We start from the raw sequence: 19,457 nt of genomic DNA, 5'->3' as shown, positions 1-19,457 counted from the left end.
TCTCTCTCTCTCTCTCTCTCTCTCTCTCTCTCTCTCTCTCTCTCTCTCTCTCTCTCTCTCTCTCTCTCTCTCTGCTAGGTAATTGGAGTTAAGTGACTTGCCCAGGGTCACACAGCTAGTATGTGTTAAGTGTCTGAGGCCAGATTTGAACTCAGGTCCTCCTGACTTCAGAGCTGGTGCTCTATCCACTGCGCCACCTAGCTGCCCCTCATCATCTCTTTTTTCAAAACCCTCCAATCCTCCTCCATTGCCTATGGGGATGAATGAACAAAAAATGCTTCCTGTTTGCAAAGCACAGTGCTAAACACTGAGAATACAAATAGAAAAGCAAGAAAGTCACTGCTTCTTGGCTTGTCATTCAAGGACCTTCATAATATGTTCCATAACTATCTTTCAGTCTCCTTTCCTCCATTGAGTCTGTGCTTTTGCTCACTCTGTTCCTTACCTCCTCCCCTGAATTCCTTCTTACTTCTGACTGTCCAAATCCTACATGTCCTTCAGTACCCAACCCACCTCCTACCATGAAGCCTTCCCATACCATTCCAAAGCTACAACATCTTTACCCTCTTTGAATTCATAGCCTTTATTGGCCATGCTATCCTTTTGACAATTATTAAGTACTTATTGCCTTGTGACATCTATTGTATTGACATTTAACTCTAGCATTATTATTTAACTTTTAATTTCATTTACTTTTCTCCCTAATTAGACTTTAAGTTCTTTGAGGGTTGCGATCGTGTATTAGGTTTCTTTGTATCCGTCATAAGACCCCCAAAAGGGCCCTGCATATGGTAGGTTCTCAATAAATGTTTGTGTTGATTCACTGAATAGCTACTTTGCATGTGAGTGGCTCATTTGATGTTGAAACAGGAGCATGTGACTTCTATTTTTTTTCCAGGAGTTGGTGCCCAGGAGCATTTTATTAAAAATGGAATCTGGGGCAAGGAAGGAGAGGTAAAAGGAGAAATAATCTTTTGTTTTTGATTGACTGATCCTTAACAATATGAAAAGCACAGTGTTAAGGGAGCAAAGAAGATAATTCAGCAGAATGTAACTTAAAAAAACATTTGAAACAATATATAGCGACACTGATATAATACCTTAACAACTTTCAGAATTCCTTCATTAGTCCTTGGGTCTGTATGCACCTCAAACCAATTTCCATCATTTCCAGAGACAAAGAAAAAGTCTGCCAACCAATTGTCTGTGTTTTCTTCATCATGATCAATTGCTTGAAATCGTATTAATTCTGAACTTAAACAGTTTTCTTCAATACTTGCTGAATACTGAAATGACAGAAGTAACAGCAACCATAAACTGAAATGTTTTCCAAAAAGGAAACCTATTATGTAACATAATTATCATCACCTCACTCGCATTTATATATCACTTTAAGATTTGTGAAACACTTTCCTCAAACCAAGGCCATGTAGTACATAACTTAAAAATTGCTTAAAGTTTTACAAAGTTTATTCTTCACAATAACTCTGTGATGGAGATTATTAAAATATTATGACCATTTTATAGATAAAGAATCTGAAATTCATAGATATTAATTGATTTTGCCTCAGACCTTTAACTAGCAATTTTGGCAACCACAGCAAATAGCCTGAAACTCCCCTTAAAACAAGAGTTCTGAACTGTTTCAATATCATGGTCTTTTTGGAAGTCTAGTGAAGCCTATGGCTGTCTTCTCAGAAGAATACTTATAAGAGTATAAAATAAAGCACACTGAATTACAAAGGGAACCAATTACATAGAAATAAAGATGTAATTTTTTCCTATCCAAGGTCATGGGCCTCCTGAAATCTATCAACAGAGCTTTTGGGGATGTTTGGACCCCAGGTTAAGAACTCTTGCCTTTTTTTACAACATGACTAATATAGAAATGTTTTGCATGACTATGCATATATAGCCTTTATCAAATTGCTTGCCTTCTCAATGAGGGGGTAGGGAGGGAAGGAGGGAGAGAATTTGAAACTCAAAAATTTTAAAAACGAATGCTAAAAATTGTTTTTACATATAATTGGGGGAAAATAAAATATTAAACAAATAATCAAAAAAAAACCCCTTTGCCTTAAAGCTATTCTGTGGTTCGTGGAATGAGGCAAATTCAGTTGAATAGAGGGGAAAAATTCATTACCACAGAGGTTCTCAGATGAGTATTCTTAAACGTGATATCTGTTAGTTTCTGTTATTCTTTCTTACTAGTTATTCCTATTCTGTTGGAGTGCATGTGATAGAAACATGAATATAATGTTTAAAATTGTGTAATATTTAAAAATTATTATTGGAAATTTTTATATCTTCTAATCTTCAATGTCTAATGGAGCAGAGTGCTATTTGTCCTTCTCTAGTCATAACTTTGCTTTGCTTATGATTACACAGCTCATAAATGTTGTATCTGGGACTTGAATTCAGGTCTCCTAAAATCATTCTACTATGATATAAAATAAAAGATGGTAGTTAAGTTTTTATAAGCAGTATTAATAAAAGTAATTTTGCTTTTGTTCGGTATGTGGCTATAAAATGAAGAAATCGATTTCTTGTGTGGCTTATGGACATAACCTCTTTTTTTTTTGTTACAGTCACATCTTACAGAGTTATATAAGTGAATCTCTATTCTGGTGTATTGCACAATGTTTTGGATATAATAGCAATGTAATAGTTATTGATTGAATGAATTAATGAAAGTGACATTATAAAGCATGTTATTCATGAAAAAAACTCCAAGGAATATTCAGAAAAATTAAAAGTTCACAAATGCCTATCTCAGAGACAACTAGAAAAACATACATAATTCCTACTTCTGGATGATAGTATGTATTCAAGAGCAAAACTTACTGATGTTTCTTCTAGTGTTGGGAAATTATCATTGACATCTATAATTTTGATTCTACATTCGCACTCTGAAGACAGCCCATCTGGAGCTCCATCCCGATCAGAGCCCCTCACAACGAGGTTGTAAGTGCTATGTTCCTAAATGAAGATGAAAAGAAGAATTTATGAATTTGGTCATATATTAGGTAAAGATCAGTTTGGATCACTTTATTTTTCTTCTCATAGATCTAGAGCAGATTTCAATTAGGAAAAGGAGTATGAACTTTATTTAAAAGTATTGCTTATGAGGTCCCCTCCCCCACCTCCTTTGTGCCCTGGGGTAAGAAGAGTGATGGATACACCAGTTCTTCCATTTTTTCAAAATCAAAGATTGTGTGTGTGTGTGTGTGTGTGTGTGTGTGTGTGTGTGTGTGATCTAATTATTTGTAGAAGGCTTTACTTCTCTGTCAAGATAACTCGTCATCGTGCGGATTTCTCCTGTATATCTGTTCAGAATAAACAGTGGTGAACCTGCAGGCTCCTGAGATATTATCTTGTAAGCAATTTTAGAATTCAAATGATTTTCTTCATCTGCATCAGTAGCACTTAACTTTATCACCAGTGTGTCTAGGAACGAAAAGAAAGTGATTGAAAGTTTTCAATAGATTCTATTAATGCAAAGAATCCACAGAAGCATTATAAATTATTTTCTATTTTATTTTTCATAATTAAATTCCCTTAAAACTTCTATCTTTTCTTCAAGTACTCCTTCTACTTTCTCAAAGTGAGTGGAACTTGGCTTCCATAACTCCAGATAATGGGATCAGAAGGAGAGTTGAACAACTACTATTTCCAAATGATTGTTCTGATGCCATTACTCAAAACTTTTTTGGGTTATTGTATCATCCTCATCCTTGGTCAAAGAACCAATAAGAGAATTGTTTTTCTGTATCTGATTTCATCTACTACTTGATAGCTCTATGGTTTATCCTTACAACTTCCAGACAATAGACATTTTTCATCTGCTTGGTTTTTTTTCCTATGTAGATAGTCATGCCAAACTGCTTGAGTGATTATGGATTTCATTTAAGACGGCTCTGCAGTTATTTATTGTTAGATATAATTAGCACAATGTCTTTCATAAAAGGGAATACCTGGAGAACAACCATCATCTATAGGGAATCTCTCTTCAACTTGGACATGGCAGGCATAAAATGACGTCACAAAAAAAGTTGAAGCAAAATAGTACCATAAAAGTTCTTTTCCAGCAAGGCATCTCCCATGCATTTGTCAAAATTATACATGATTCTTTGGGAAATATAATAAAGATAACCTTGTTTGACGGGAATCTGATTATTAAAATTTTGTGAAACACGAAACAGAATGATATTCACTAAAGGTGTTCACCTTGGTCATGAAAGAAAATTAAACTAAGTTAATGAGATATTCTCTCCAGATTCTTTATGAGAATTTTCCTAGATAGTCTCCATTTCTGCAGTTCCTGCCAATTTTTGCAAGTATTTGCAAACATTTGATGTGTTTGGTCAAATGTTTTCCAGAATCTCCACACAATGCAACCCTAGGCATTTTGGTTATGTTTGTATTGATTATTGGCCCCTGAACTCATTTATACCTGGTAAGCCCCAAATATTCACCATTTCTGGTCCTGGCTCTGCCAAACATCCTTGGAGAAAATTATAAAATTATACTTATGATGATATTCCATATGAATTCATGCTATTAAATTTCAACTGGACCCTCACTGTTCTTTGGCAATATTTTTATTTTATATATCCAAACCCTAGTAAATTTCTCAGTGTGTATTCTGAACATGATCTATTCTTTTCAAATCTACCTCCAATTCTACCCCTTTTGCTCCACACTCTCAGAAAAATATTCTTCCCTTCTACTTTATTGAGGTGATTGGAGCCATCTCATGTGTTTCCCTTCTTCATACCTTAAAAATTCTCTTGTCTTTAACCATCTTCCATTTTAGAGGAAAAATTGTCTTTCTCTTTTTCTGAGAAGGTAACATCCCACCCATCTGTATCTTTAGTTTTATTCCCTTCCATCTTCTCTGTGACTTTTCTCCAACAACTATGCCTCAACTACAGCTAGATCTGGATTAGTGTGAATAGTGAATCCTGTGAAGTGGTTGCATTATCTAAATTTGAGCTGTAGATTTCCACTGGACTGAAATCAATTTCCATATTTTTTATAATTATAAACCTTGAATAATGCAAATTTGAATACATGCAGCTGCTTCATGAGCTTCATTTAAAAAAAAATCAGGATCTGACTGTTTTCTGTTTTCAATCTTTTCCTTTTCATTGAGTCTTTCCCTTCTCTTTACAAATATAGTCAGATATTCAATGTACTAAAAATCCTTCCCTTGACCCTATCACCTTCTCAAGCCATTAGCATCTATCTCTGCCTTTTGATAAAATTTTAGGAAGGATGGTCTGTACAGAGTGACACAGTCCCCTTATTGCTGACTTGCTCCTTCATCTTCAGCACTTTTGCTTCGATGCCCTTCACTGTTGAAACACGATCTTTTCTCAGTTCTTATCTGTTTTGACCTTACCATAATAATTGACATGGTTGACCAAATGCCAAAAATGTCAATATCAAATCCCATCTCCTCTACACACACTTCCTAGATCCCATTAATCGGTGATGACCTTGTCCCTTTGGATCTTGCCAAGTATTTGGTTTTACACTTACTGTGTAGTTTTTTGTACTCGGTTAACTGTGTATGTGTCATATCCCTTATGATAGTAAACTCTGTGAGAGCAAGGAACCTGTTTAATCTAAAATGTGCTTCTTTTCTAGTACCTAGCATAGGTACTATACTCTCTAGTTGAAGTGATTTATACATCTCTTGTTCTTAAATTCTCTTGGCAATCATTCCCTTGGGAATCTTATTAGGTACTCCAATGGATTCAAATAACACTTCTAAATTGAAATATCTAGGCCCAACCACTCTTGTTTTCTACTGTATATTGAACATTCCCATCTCAACATCCCAGGCATTTAAACTCACCATTGTTTCCCACAAAACTGCTTTTCTACTTGATTTCTGTATTTTGATACATCACTACCATTTTCCTAGTCATTGGTGTTTGAAACCTCAATGTCATCTTCCTCCCTCTCACCCTTAACATCCAACCAGTTATAAAGCATTAATTGATTTTTACTTCTATAGTGGCTCACACATTCATCCTCTCTTTCCCACACCTATTGCTATTATTCTACTATGGTTATCCTTACCCTCTACTTGAATTATTACAGTAACCCATCAAATGATTTCCTTACCTCCATTCTATCCCTACTCAAACTTTTCTTACACAGTGTTGACTATATAATTTGGCTCTGATTGGGCCACTTTCTCTTCCATTAAAAAACTTTCCTCTATAACAAAATGACCCTCTATTACATACCAAACAGAGCTAAAATTCTGCCTACTAGAGAAGACCTTTTCCAATCCCCCTTAATGCTAGTATTTTCCCTCTGCTGATTGTTTCCACCTTATCCTTTATGTGGTTTGTTTGTACAGAGTTGTTTACATGTCATCCCCTCCATTAGACTGTGAACTTCTTGAGTTCAAGGCATATCTCTTATCTTCCTTCATATCCGTAGCACTTAGCATAGCACCTGGCACACAATAGTGGCTTTGACTAACAAATTCCAAGCTCCTTATCTTGGCATTCAGAACCCTTCATAACCTTGTCATAAACTACCTTTGATATCCTTCCCTCTATGTCTACCTTTTATTTCTACCTTTTTATGTCATCTGTATTTCAGTTGAACTTGACATTTACCTTTTTTAATAATGCATATCACTGGGGCAGTTAGGTGGCACAGTGGTTAGAGCACTGGCCCTGAAGTCAGGAAGACATGAGTTCAAATCCAGCCTCAGACACATAACACTCACTAAGTGTGTAACTCTGGGCAAGTCACTTAGCCCAAATTGCCTCACCAAAAAAAAAAAAAAAAAGAATATGTATCACTTAATCTTTACTTTCATGCTTTTGCTCCCACTACTCCATTTGTCAGGACTGTCTTCCCTTACCAGGCCTGCTTATGCTTCTTTTAAGGTACAACTTAAATGCTTCCTCCTCAATGAAGCCCTTGATCTACTCAGCTGGAAGTGGTATTTCCTACCTCTTAAATGCCACATTGCCTTGTGTATACCTCTCTTATGCACTTATGTTCCATTTTATATTATTATAATTTGTGTTCATGTCTAATTGTGCCTAACAGAATGCAATAAAATAGCTCACCTTTAAAAAGCACTTTACAGTTTGTGTAACACCTTCCTCATTTAATATTCTGTAAGGTAGACAGTTCAAGGAGTAGTATTCCTATTTTCCAGATAAAGAAACTGAGTCTCAAATAGGTTATGTGACTTGCTCAATCACAGCTAGTAAGTTTTAGGGCTAGGACACAACCCCAGGTCTTCTGACTTCAATAAGAGCTTTTCTCACTACCTCAAAGTCAATCATATTCTATTGATCTTTTTATTTCTTCATGGACATGGTAGTCATTTACTAAATGCCTAATGATTTGGATTGATTTTCAGAATAGTCCTGTGAGGTAAACAGAGCAAATACCATCGCCCCCATTTTGCAGAGACAGGAGTTCTGAGGTGAAATGCCTTCCCAGATTACATAGCAGACTTATGGCAGAGCCAGGTCTAGAACCCTGATCTTTTGGCTTCTGATACAGGGTGAGATAGTGGAAAAGATTTCTGATTTGGAATCAGGAAGTCATAGATTCCCTTGATAGTTACTCTATCCATTATGGCACACTGCTTTTCCTAAACTATGTGAGCATGGTAGCTGATGGTACAGTGGATAGAGAATTGGGCTTGGAGTCAGGTAGACTTGAATTCAAAACCTCCCTCAGACACTTACTAGCTGTGTGACCCCAGGCGAGTCACTGCACCTATATTTGCCTCAGTTATCTTAACTGTAAAATGAGAATAATAATAACCTCTACCTCATAGGGTTGTTGTTGATGATTAAATGAGATAATAATTGAAAAAAAGTGCTTAGAATAGTGCCTGGCCCATTGCAGATGCCACATAAATGCTTCTTCCCTTCTCTCTTCCCATAAGCATGACATTTCATTCATTGTACTCAGCCTTACTTTCATCTTCCATAGGATGAGGATAGTAATACCCATAGCTATTGTTTAACAGAGTTGTTTTGATAATTAAATGAGATTTGTAGTCGTGTGCTAGTAAATGTTTAACAACTGGCACACACACACACAAATGCAGCACCTTTCAAAGTTTAATCTTCATTACTTAAATTTTCTCTATCACTTTTTTTTTTAGTTTTCAAGATTTACTTTTATAAGATTGAGTTCCATTTTTTTCTCCCTCCTCCCTCCCTTCTCCCCAAGATGGCAAGCAATCTGATATAGGCTATACATGTACAATCATATTAAACATAATTCCACATTAATCCACATTATGTTGTGAAAGAAGAATCAGAACAAAAGGAAAAAAAAACATGAGAAAGAAAAAAAAAGAAAGAAAATAGTATGCTTTGATCTGCATTCAAACTCCATAGTTCTTTCTCTGGATGTGGATAGCATAGAAACATTATGAGTCTTTTGGAATTGTCTTAGATCATTGTATTGCTGAGAGGAGCTAAGTCTATCAAAGTTAATCATCTCAAAATGTTGCTGTTACTGTGTACAATGTTCTCCTGGTTCTGCTCACTTCACTCAGCATCAATTCATGTAAGTTTTCAAGGTTTTTCTGAAACCTGCCTTCTCTTCATTTCTTATAACATAATAGTATTCCATTGCATTCATATATCACAGCTTGCTAAGCCATTCCCCACTTGATAAATATCCCCTCAATTTCCAATTCTTGGCCACCACAAAAAAGAACTGCTATAGATATTTTTGTGCAGGTGAGTCCTTTTCCCTTTTTAATGATCTCTTTGAGATACAGACCTAGTTGTTCTCCATCACTTTCTTAAGTCTAAATAGTCAATAAAACAATAAATCAAGCCCCTGATTTGTAGCATTTGTCAATTGCTATGGTGTAAATGCTCAAATTGAAGTTAACAATGGCTCTGGGAAATCCATAAGAGCTGGTTCCAGCACATCCCTGAACAAATGTTTGTAAATTGTTCTATAAACTTTAAAGCCCTATGTAAATGTTAGTTACTATAATCATAGTCATCCTCATCAAAAAGTGCTGCCCCACATACCATGTGGAAGATTTCCTAACTGCCTTCTTGAGCAGTAATCCTGAGGATGGGAACAGAGAGGAGTCATCAATACCACAAGTGCAGCTAATAAGGTCCCCAAATGATGTGATTTTGTTTTAACTCCCTTGAATTCACTGGGAGAGGTAAAATAGCCTGTTATTCTGTCTCTCTCTTCTGTTGCTATTTTGTTCCCTGTCAGGCTTTATTTTTCCCCTCTCCCTTTCTCTATTTTAATTGTAAAATGGGAGTTTAGATTGCATGTAGCCTTATTTACTATATAATTCAATGGAGGCATATGATTTTGTGCCCTAGTTCAATTCCCCTTACATGTGTCATCTCACTTTTGTCCTCTTGTGACCCTCTTCTCTACTGCATTTATTCATTTTTTGTGCCTCTTTTTTTTGTGCCTCTTATTTTTTGTGCCTCTCCTGTCTTCTTCCTCTTTCCTTTCTCTTTTTTTTTCTTTCCTTCGTCTTTCTGAACCACCCATCCCCCAGCTGTCTCTTTTTGCTTTTGAGTCCCCTTCTTACTTTTCTCTTCTTTCCAATCTCTGCTTCGGAGGATACTGGGTCATGTGAAGGGGATTAGAGGGGACAAGAAAGAAAAGGGGACTAGAAGAAAAAAGAATGAAAGAGATATAGAAGGATAAGTGCCAGTTTAAAGTTTTCAGAACATTTTACATATTCTATTTTACCCTCTGAGCCACACTGAGAAGGAGGTATTGCAGATTTCATAACTCCTATTTTACATATAAGGAAACTAAGGCTGAGAAAGGATGAGTGACTGTCCCATGGTCACACAGCTAGCAAGGAGGTTGGGATTAAAACCCAAGTTGTCTTACTTTAAAATCTTGTACTCTATCTACTTCCCAATGTTGTCTGACCCAACCTATAAAGTTTGAAAGTAAGATAATCAGGAAGAAGAGATATACAAAGAAAATGTGAAAATTAAAAAAGCAACCTATCTTATTCTGGATGTCACTACTAAAGTCTATTATGATACTTATGTCATGAAGTTGATGCTGAGTTCTTCAAGGCTGTACCAGTGGAACATATATTCTGTTACAAACAACCTGGGAAGATTTGGAGTATGGGCCCAGTGACTGGATGATATATGTCCCAAATCAGCTTAAGTTCAGAGAAGCTTCTCAGCAAATGCTAAGCCAACAGGTGATGAAATTTCTTGACTATAAGAAATTATAAAAATTTGATTGTGATCTATCCTGATAAAGGACATAGCCACATAATGAAATCATGAATCTTTGAAGAAAGAAAGGAAGAAACAGAGAAAGTAGAGGCCATGTGGAACATCTTGTTCAACTCCAATGTCTTAGTCATTTCGTAAATTAATAAAAGTTCTATTGGTATTCTTTACCTGTTAGCATAAGACCTACTTTTATTTCAAATTTGCCTTCTTTAAGGCAAACTTTTATAAAGTTCTTAATGCTTACAATTGTAGTTCTGTTCATAGACTTTGATTATATTGAACATATCTCCAGGGACATCTTTAAAAGTTATGCAAAGCAACAACTCACAAAACCTTGTTTAGAAATTCTTTTCAAGTTAGAGTCACTGCAGACACTATTTAAGAAGAGTTTCTTCCATAACTTAGCTTTCCCTCTCAGCTTTATGGCACTTAAATTTTAACCTTTAAGATGAAAGGAATAGAATCTTTTAAAGCTTCTGGCCAGAATAATGTCTACGAAAGGCACAATGGTATTGGATGGGGTGGGGATCTCTGTTATACTTACTTGTAGCACAATGTTCTTCAATACTGGCAGTGTATACATTTTGTGTGAAAACTGGAGGATTATCATTTACATCCATAACTTTGACTCTAAGCTCAAGTGGTCTTTCTAAATCTTCACCTCGGGAATTCAGAGCACGGCAATAGATCTAGGTCAAAAGCAATAAAATGCAATTCTTCATAAGAAAAAAAGTGAATGAAACATGCATAGTATTTTACATATAGAATGTTGACTGAATGAATATCTGAATAAATGAATGGCTGGGTGTGGTAGGACATATCTAGTGCCTGCTTACTAGAAGGGGTAAGCCTGGTGGATCACTTGAGTTTGGGAATTCTAAGCTGCAGTAGGGCTAGAGCCTGCAGGGGGGTCTATATTAAGTCTGGTACTGATATGGTGAGCCTCTAGAACAGGAGACCACTAGACTTCCTAAAGAGGAGGGAAACAGAACAGATTAAAAACAGAGCAGGTCAAAGCTTCCTTGATGATCAGCAGTAGAGTTGGACCTGTAAGTGACTGGTGTACTGCTAACCTGGGAGAGATATGGGGACCTAGTCTTAAAAAAAAAGAGAAAAGAATGAATGGATAAATGAAATACTCGGGAAAAATCATGAAATGAAGTGACAGAGAAGTTAATTACTGGAAGTCTCCTACTGGAAACTGAATGACTACTTGTTGGAGATGCTGCAGGGTGAATTCCTATGATTGTATTAGATAATCTATGAAATTCCTTTTAAAACTGAGATTCTATGACTCTGTGTTCAATAATTTATATATTGGTGAATGGCTTGACTTCTTGAATACTAGTGGAATAGAAAGTCCTCATTGTGTGTTCCCCTGTATTTTCTTATCTTCCTTTACTACTTATTATTTATTCAATTTCTGAGTGAAATATCATCACTCAAAACTGGCCTTTGGAAAATGTGTCTGAATTACATTGTAAAAAGGGAATTGTTGTTTTGTTCTGTTTTGGTAGAGATTTATGATTTCATTGGTATTGGGAGATTCCCAGTGAGGAAAGTTTAAACAAATAAATAAACCAAAGCACAGTGATTTGACTTACCAAGAACATTGGGGTTATTTCTCGATCAACCACTGATGTTATGTTAATTTCTCCAGTTCTGGGATTAATAGTAAAGACTCCGAAAGGTGGTCGGTCAATCCCTACCCCAGAGATACGATATGTAATCTTCTGGTTAGCTTCACAATCTGATCGTATCTGTAAGAAAGGAGCTATGCTTGTGATTTCTGATGAACACATATATCACCATAACTCATGACCTGCTTATTTCCAGGTACTCTATCCTTCTAAAAGTCTCAGGAATTTTACAAATCATTTTAACTTGAATCTTTTGGAAGGAAAAGCCGGTGAGACAGGCTGTGGTTACACATTAGCAACTCAGTCTTTGGGATAGAATTGATTCAAATAAATCACTTTGACTAAGGCTCTCTTTCCCACTGAATTTATTGTATGGAAATGACCATCTTGCCTAGAGATTAAGAGAATCTCGGAGGAATGGAAAGTTGAGATTCCTCCGATCTATTCAGAGAAGAGAGGCAAAGGTTTTATTTTTCTTTCTTCATTGAGTTATCTAAATAATTGTCTCAATTTTCTGATTTATTCTACATGTACACACAGTGTGACAAAACAAGTCAGTTCTGTTACTCCCTTTTAAAAATAGGATGTATCATGTCGTTCACATGCCTGACTAGCCTTTAACTTGAGGTGAAAATGCCAGGGGCAATTGTGCAAATGAAAAGAAAACCACGAACCGTCTCAGCTTTCCTTGTTTCACTTTGTTTTGAAGTCAAAACACAAGAATGTGTCTGAATTACTTTTGTGAACTCGGACAACTTACTTCACCTCCACCCTCCCCAAGCCTCAGTTTCCTCATCTGTAAAATGAAATGATCAGAATAAATAATCTCTAATGTCCCTTCTAGCTCTGGGTATTATTTAATGCCACCCCCAAACAAAACCAAACATTATACACCCGTAATCAAGAAGTGTCAGTCTCATGATTGTGTATACATTTATTCTATCTAACATCTTCAGCTTAAAATTTATAGATTTTAGTAATGACTGTCGAGACCTTGGGGAAGGAATGATCACTGACAGGCTATGAAGAAGGTGATTTCTTAAAATATTACTATTACTGGCCCCAAACTTATTGCTTTATTATTATAGCTAACATTTATATAGTGCTTACTATGTATTAGGCACTGCGCTAAGGGGTTTGCAAAGATTATCTCATTCGATCCTCACAACAGATCTGAGAGGTAGGTGCTATTATCCCCATTTTACAGATGAGGAAGCTGAGGTAGACAGAGGTTAAATGACTTGCCCAGGGTCACACACCTAGTAAGCATTTGAGGTTGGATTTGAACTCAGATCTTCCTGACCCCGGGTCCATTACTGTATCCTCTGGGCAATCTATCTGGTAGAGCTGGAAGTGCTATCCTAGTTTCCTCTCGTCTGTCCACAAGACATCATTTAATTCATCAAAATTCGGAAAAACCACTGAAATCAGAGGATAGATGGAAGTAGCACTGGAGTAACTGTTGCTCCTCCTTCACTCTTGAGGACCAATGACTGCAGGAGGGCGATATCTTGACTTGCAAGTAAATTGAATTTAAGTGAGGCAGGGCTGGGCAGAGTTGTCAGCCTCACTCTCTTCTCCAGAGTCATCAGAGTCTAGTAGCGAGATAGAGATCAGGACAACTGGCAGTGACCCAGGATGCAGTGGGATACCTTGGACTTTTAAGCTAAGGTCTTTCCCAGGTCTCAGTTGGTGTGAGGCAATGCCCACTTGGCGATTAAAGGCTAGGTGGTTGTTGTCCTTCCTTTGCTCTCAAAGAGGACCAATGACGTCAGGAAGGTGATGTAGCAGTGATGTCGGCTGAATGATATCAGTGACAATATTCCAAATTCAAGACTTTCAAAAATTCTTAAAGCTGCATATGAAAATAATGTCTATAATAGTTGCTGTGAATTTAAGGTATACTGGGGTTCAAAATCATAATGATAGAATTCTTGCAGACTATTCTTTTCCCATCTCCTTTAATGGTAGTGCCTTTCCTCTATTGATTATCTCCAATTTATTCCGTGTACATCTTGTTTGTACATAGTTTTCTGCCTGTTGAGTCTCCCATAAGACTATGGGTCTTTGAGAACAGTTACCACTTTTTCTTTTCATTGCATTTCCAGTGCTTAGTACCATGTCTGGCATGTAGGACATTGACTGACCAATTCCTAACTTGTTACATTCAGAGTAGAAACTACAGAGTAAAAGTACAATGTAAGGCTAAAGGGGACAGATAGAGGAGAAAGGCATATCCGGAGGAAAAGCTTGAGAAGCTCTATCTGGGAAGATCTTATCGTTCTGACAGTGGTATCAATTCACATTTATCTGGGGTGACAAGTTGGAGTGGGGCAATGGAAGGAATATTAGATTTGAAGCCAATTGACCAGGGTTTGAACTTTGGTTCTTTTATTTACTGTCTATAAATTCTCAGTTGGAGCCATTTAAACTTTCTTATCCTTAATTTCTTCATCTGTAAAATGAGGGAATTGAGCTAGTTGGTATTTAGGGACTCTTCCAGCTCTAAATCTATGATCCTCAGTCCATTTGCTACAATTAAATTCAGACAAAGTTGGTACAAAAGCATTGGGGACTGGTTGCTTTGTAAAGTATACCATTCAAGCTAACAGTTTTATTTGAATAAAAAGACTTCTGTGAAAATTAAGTTGTTTCTAAGATTTCATGTTTATTGCCCCCCCACCCAGACCTTGTCTCTCCTTTTTGCTTTTACTAAACTCTGTACTTTGTCAATATCAGTCAATCCCAGGGCTTCCACTCTTATCTCTATACAGATGTCTCTCAAACTACATCTTCAGTGCTTCAGACCTGCATCTTCCCCTGGATGTACTCTTAAAACTCAGCATGTCCCAATATCCATAAACTCTACTTTGTTACTTCATTGGCTCTATCCATGTCACTGCCACTAACCCAGCTTCCCATGCTTGATACTTTGGCCCTATCTTTGATGCCTCCTTTACCTTCATGTCTCAAAACCAGTTATCAAGTCCTGTTTATTCTGCCTCCATCTCTTTTATCCATACTCTCTTCCCAATTCCCACTACCTAGTAATTATTGTCTAGTAAATGGCCTTCATTGCTACCTGCCCAGACAAGTGTGACTGCATCCTGACAAATATTCCTACCTACACTCATTCTTTACAACAATCCATCTTTCACAAGGATTCCAGACTGATCTTCCATATACATTGATCTGGTCATGTCAGCATGTTCAGAAATCTTTGGAGGTTTTTTTTTGCTGCTTAGTATAGCTCAAACTGATTTGTCTGCTATTCAAAGTTCCTCACATTCTGCTATTTACCTTTTACACCTTATTTTCTACTATCCATGCTCATGTATTCTATGCCACACATAAATGGAACAACTCTGTCCCTGTGGTCTCTCACTTCCATGCCTTTGCTCACATGGTTGCTTATGCCCAAAATGTCTTCCCTCCTCTCCTTCATTTCTTGAATTTCTACCCATCCTTTAAAAGCCTAAATCAAATGTGAAAAATATGGAAAACTTGGAAAATGTGTAATTTTAAAACTTTTAGTGTTTCTAATCATGAAGTTATAGTTACTTTTTTTTTGGAATTTGAAAGGGGTGAATCAGTAACTAAAGATTTTGTTGAACTCTTATATAAAACTGTCCTTGAATCCCCATCATCCTACCTTGTCAGTCAACAATGTTCCTTCCCCTATGACCCCACATAGCATTTTATTTATGCTTCCTTAATGTGCAATTATGCATTATGGATATCTGTGTTTGTGTCATATCACCCTATGAGACCTAAATTTTGTTTCTCCTCTATGTAGTGTAGTGTTCTATATAATTCATGATTCATAAATGCTCATTGAATTAAACTGAATTCTGTGTAAAAAGTCCTTTTTGAAAAAGTCTTTGTTTTGCCTCCTCTGAACTAAGGGTAAAAGGTATTTTTATATATATCTTGGTCTTTATAGGGTGTGTGTGTGTGTGTGTGTGTGTGTGTGTGTGTGTGTGTGTGTGTGTGTTGAGGTATAAAATGGGGTTTAATGAGCTCCTTGTGATAATACAAGGCATCATGGTATTCCAACTCTAGCTCAGGAGTCTAGAAAGAGTTTATGAAGCTGAGATAAAGAAGAAAAATTGAATAGGGCTAGATGTGTCAGCTCTGACCCACCTGAGTCATTCCTTCCTTCTACCCTCTTTCTTCATCTAGTCTTCCTCTTCTGCCTCCTCACCTGGATCATTATCATATTTAATTAGCATTTTTCTGTCCTTGTAACTATACATTACAGATTGGACTCTAATAAGGATGGTTGATACTTTATATTTTGTTTATGGCTTTATAGAAGGAAGATTCCCAAGAATGTGTCCCATAGAAAGAGTTTCCCTAACTCTGCAGAAGTGTTTGCATTTGCTTCCTCACTTACTTTGGCAATTGGGTTCCTCTTTGAATTGTCTTCTCCTTCCCTACAGGCAGCAGCAAATTTGATCCATTCTCTCTTTTGTCGTCTGACGGTTTGCCATTTTGTAGTTCCATTTTCACTGTCTAGCTCTTTCACCTTAAGCAAAAAAGATCCAATTAAAAATTATTAAAGAAATTTTGAAAAAGTTTTTGAAACAAGCTCTGGGAAAAGGAATTTTATTGAATTTGGTGGGCAAAATAAGGTAATGCCCAATTCTTATATGTTGATAAATATAGTTTAGATATCATCAATCAAATTATCTTTGGAAAGTTTGTCTAGATTTAATGATATGATTATGAGGATGCTACGAATGGTGGCAGTACCAGGGTGTGTTGTACTTCACCTAGTATTTAAAAAAAAGTTGCCAGGACTCTCTGGTATAATCCCTTTCATACCCTACTCTCCTTTGCATCCTCAACCCTGACCAGACTTGCCCAAGCTAAACAGTTGCTAGTGCTCCATAGCATTGAATTCTATAGTGAACAAGTCATATGTTTAAACATACCCGTAGGTGTGCCTAGGACATGGGATAGGTAAACTAGTGCACCTAGACACACTTGACTTATGCTTTATTCATGCTGATGCACATGGTCTTATGGAAAATAGCAAGAGATTACTGTGGGAACAGCACTACTTCTAGATATCCAACTACAAAATGGCAGAGAACAAAGGAATAGTAATATATATATATATATATACATACATATATATGTAATATATTCTTAATATCAATTCACATCAATTATTTAATGTTAAAATACATTTAATAATTTTTGTTAAATGTTAATAATATTAATAAATATATTAATAATAGTTTTAAATATATGTATACAATTATACAGATTACTTACTTTAGGACTATTCATCTATTCCCTTGTGATAAACTATTTGCTTGCTTTTAGAGCTTTAAGAGGATAGCAATGTTATCCTCATTGTAGGCTCATACGAGTATCTTTCTGATAGGTATTTTAGAATGTCAGAGCACTTAGGTAGAAGTTACAGAAATTTTGATATACACATGTATGTTCTTATGTACAGTAGTGACTTATTTATCCAGCATCTTAGAAATGTTTAGAAGTGCCTTTTTAAAATAATCAAAGCTAACCCAGTACAAGAGCTAAAATATTCTTATTTTTTATAAGAGCAGCCCTATATCTATTATTCTATGACATTTAAAAAGCACCTGGGATGAAAGTCATTGTATATATATATATATATAGGCAGTATATGTGCATACATTATATTATCTTTACTTATTTGAATTATTTGAAATATCAAATGCTGGCCTTAAATTCCTTTAATATTATAGTTAAAAACTCAGATTTAGTTTTTCTATCAGTGTTCATCATCACTCTTCTTTTTTTTTTTAAAAGATCTGAACCAAGCGCTAAATAAAATGGACATATTTATAGTAGAATAGAAAAAGAGGATTGTACATGAAATGACAGATCTCTATTATGTGCAGATAGGTTTTGTTCTTAAAGTATGTAATAGATTCAACCAACAGCTTTCAAAATTATACTGCTTGTCTGTGCTTCTTTCTGCTTCTCTTCTCCGCATTGAGGAAAAAATATCCTCCAATGACCTTCTTTTCTTTTCTTTTTGTTTTGTTTTGTTTTCTTTTTAAAACAACCCTATCTCTATCCTTCCTTGCCCTCTACCCACTTCCACTGTGAGATGGGGAAAGAAAAACCAAGCCTTTGTTTGAAATATGCATATACAAGCACAATAAACCCCCATATTGACTTTATTAAAAATGTATGTATATTTTACATTTTGAGTCTATCACTTCTCTGTCAAGAGGCGCTGTCACTTTTCAATGATATCAGTGTGCTTGTCTCTAGCAGTCCTTTCCCTTCCAAAGAACAAGCTGTTTCCAATCATAACTCTGAGCTTAGAAACTAGATCACTAATCTTAAAACTGTGTGATAGGTGAAAGTCAGTAGGCTTTGGTAGATTCCTAGTAGATTGACTGTAAGTCATTCAAAGCATGGGTTTAATGTTAACCTTGTAATAACTCAAAGTGTTTGTTTCTTGGTTGTGTTTTGTATTGTTGATGGTGATAGCAATCTGACCTGATTAATTAATGGATCTTTAGTGTTTATACATAAAAATCAACTTTAATGGAATAATTTTATTATACTTTACCTCTACAATGAATTCACTGGTAACTTCTTCCATGACCTGTAATTGGATACATAAGGTTAATACAAACTTGGGCATTGAAAAAGGTATAAAATTATAAATAATGGTAATGCTCAGTCAACCGACATTTAATGAATGGTTACTATGCTTACACTGTGAGGAACACAAAGATTAAGAAGGAATGATCCCTGCTTTTAAGGAGCTTTCAATTGAATAGGGGAAATAGGACACATACCCCATTAATACAATTATAATACAAGGTATCATGTGATAAGAGCAGTAAGAGAGGTATGAACAAGGTGATGTGGTTGCTCAGTAGGAAAGATCTTAATGGCAGGATCAGGGAAGGTTTCAGAGGAAAGTTTCACAGATGAGATAACCTTAGATGGTTGTTGCAGGATGGGTATGATTTCAACAGGTAAAGATGGGATAAAAGGAGACGTTCTAGAAGAAGGGAATGGTAAGGAGGAGGTAAACGGAAGATGTTCTCAAGAAATGGTAAAAATGTTTAATTTTACTACAATGTGGTATAGTTGTGGTAGAGAAGATCAGAAAGGTAGACTGGAGTCAAGTAATGAAAGACCTTAAATGATGTATTTTGTTTCTTCATCTATAAAAATGGGGATAATAAAGCTTGTGTTACTTACCTTACAGTGAGGAAAGCATTCTGCAAACCATATAATTCTCTGTTAAGTGTGAATGCTTATGGTTGGAAAATGTATGTTATTCACTGAAAAGATGAGTAGTAAGAGAACTATGTACAATCTCAAGCAGCATAATTAAATTGAAATGAATAATAAAAAAGTGGTAGGCATAGGTATTGCTAAGTGGTATTTGAAATAATTATTGGTAACTACACCAAATACATTTCTTTCTTTTCATTTTTCCCATTGTCATTCTCTTCTCATTGTCATTCTCTTCTCTTCTCTTCTCTTCTCTTCTCTTCTCTTCTCTTCTCTTCTCTTCTCTTCTCTTCTCTTCTCT

The 19,457-nt window shown here is 35.9% G+C and overlaps 1 protein-coding gene across 1 annotated transcript in view; it reads right to left on the bottom strand.

Annotated features, from left to right (window-relative positions):
• Positions 1-19,457, bottom strand: part of LOC114053749 (desmoglein-4-like) — a 58,905-nt gene that overhangs the window by 20,143 nt on the left and 19,305 nt on the right. Inside the window, exons 4-10 of the mRNA XM_027876889.1 lie at positions 18,477-18,512; positions 16,293-16,424; positions 11,861-12,016; positions 10,801-10,945; positions 3,281-3,447; positions 2,845-2,979; positions 1,101-1,286 (exon numbers count right to left, since the gene is read on the bottom strand). Of these exons, the coding sequence (XP_027732690.1) occupies positions 1,101-1,286; positions 2,845-2,979; positions 3,281-3,447; positions 10,801-10,945; positions 11,861-12,016; positions 16,293-16,424; positions 18,477-18,512 (957 nt within the window). The remainder of the gene's footprint in view (positions 1-1,100; positions 1,287-2,844; positions 2,980-3,280; positions 3,448-10,800; positions 10,946-11,860; positions 12,017-16,292; positions 16,425-18,476; positions 18,513-19,457) is intronic.

The sequence above is a fragment of the Vombatus ursinus genome, unplaced genomic scaffold (assembly GCF_900497805.2).
Source record: "Vombatus ursinus unplaced genomic scaffold, bare-nosed wombat genome assembly UNPS02014812.1, whole genome shotgun sequence".
NCBI classification, from domain to species: Eukaryota; Metazoa; Chordata; class Mammalia; order Diprotodontia; family Vombatidae; genus Vombatus; species Vombatus ursinus.
Note: the sequence above shows the minus strand (reverse complement) of the source record. Positions and strands in the feature narration are given on the sequence as shown.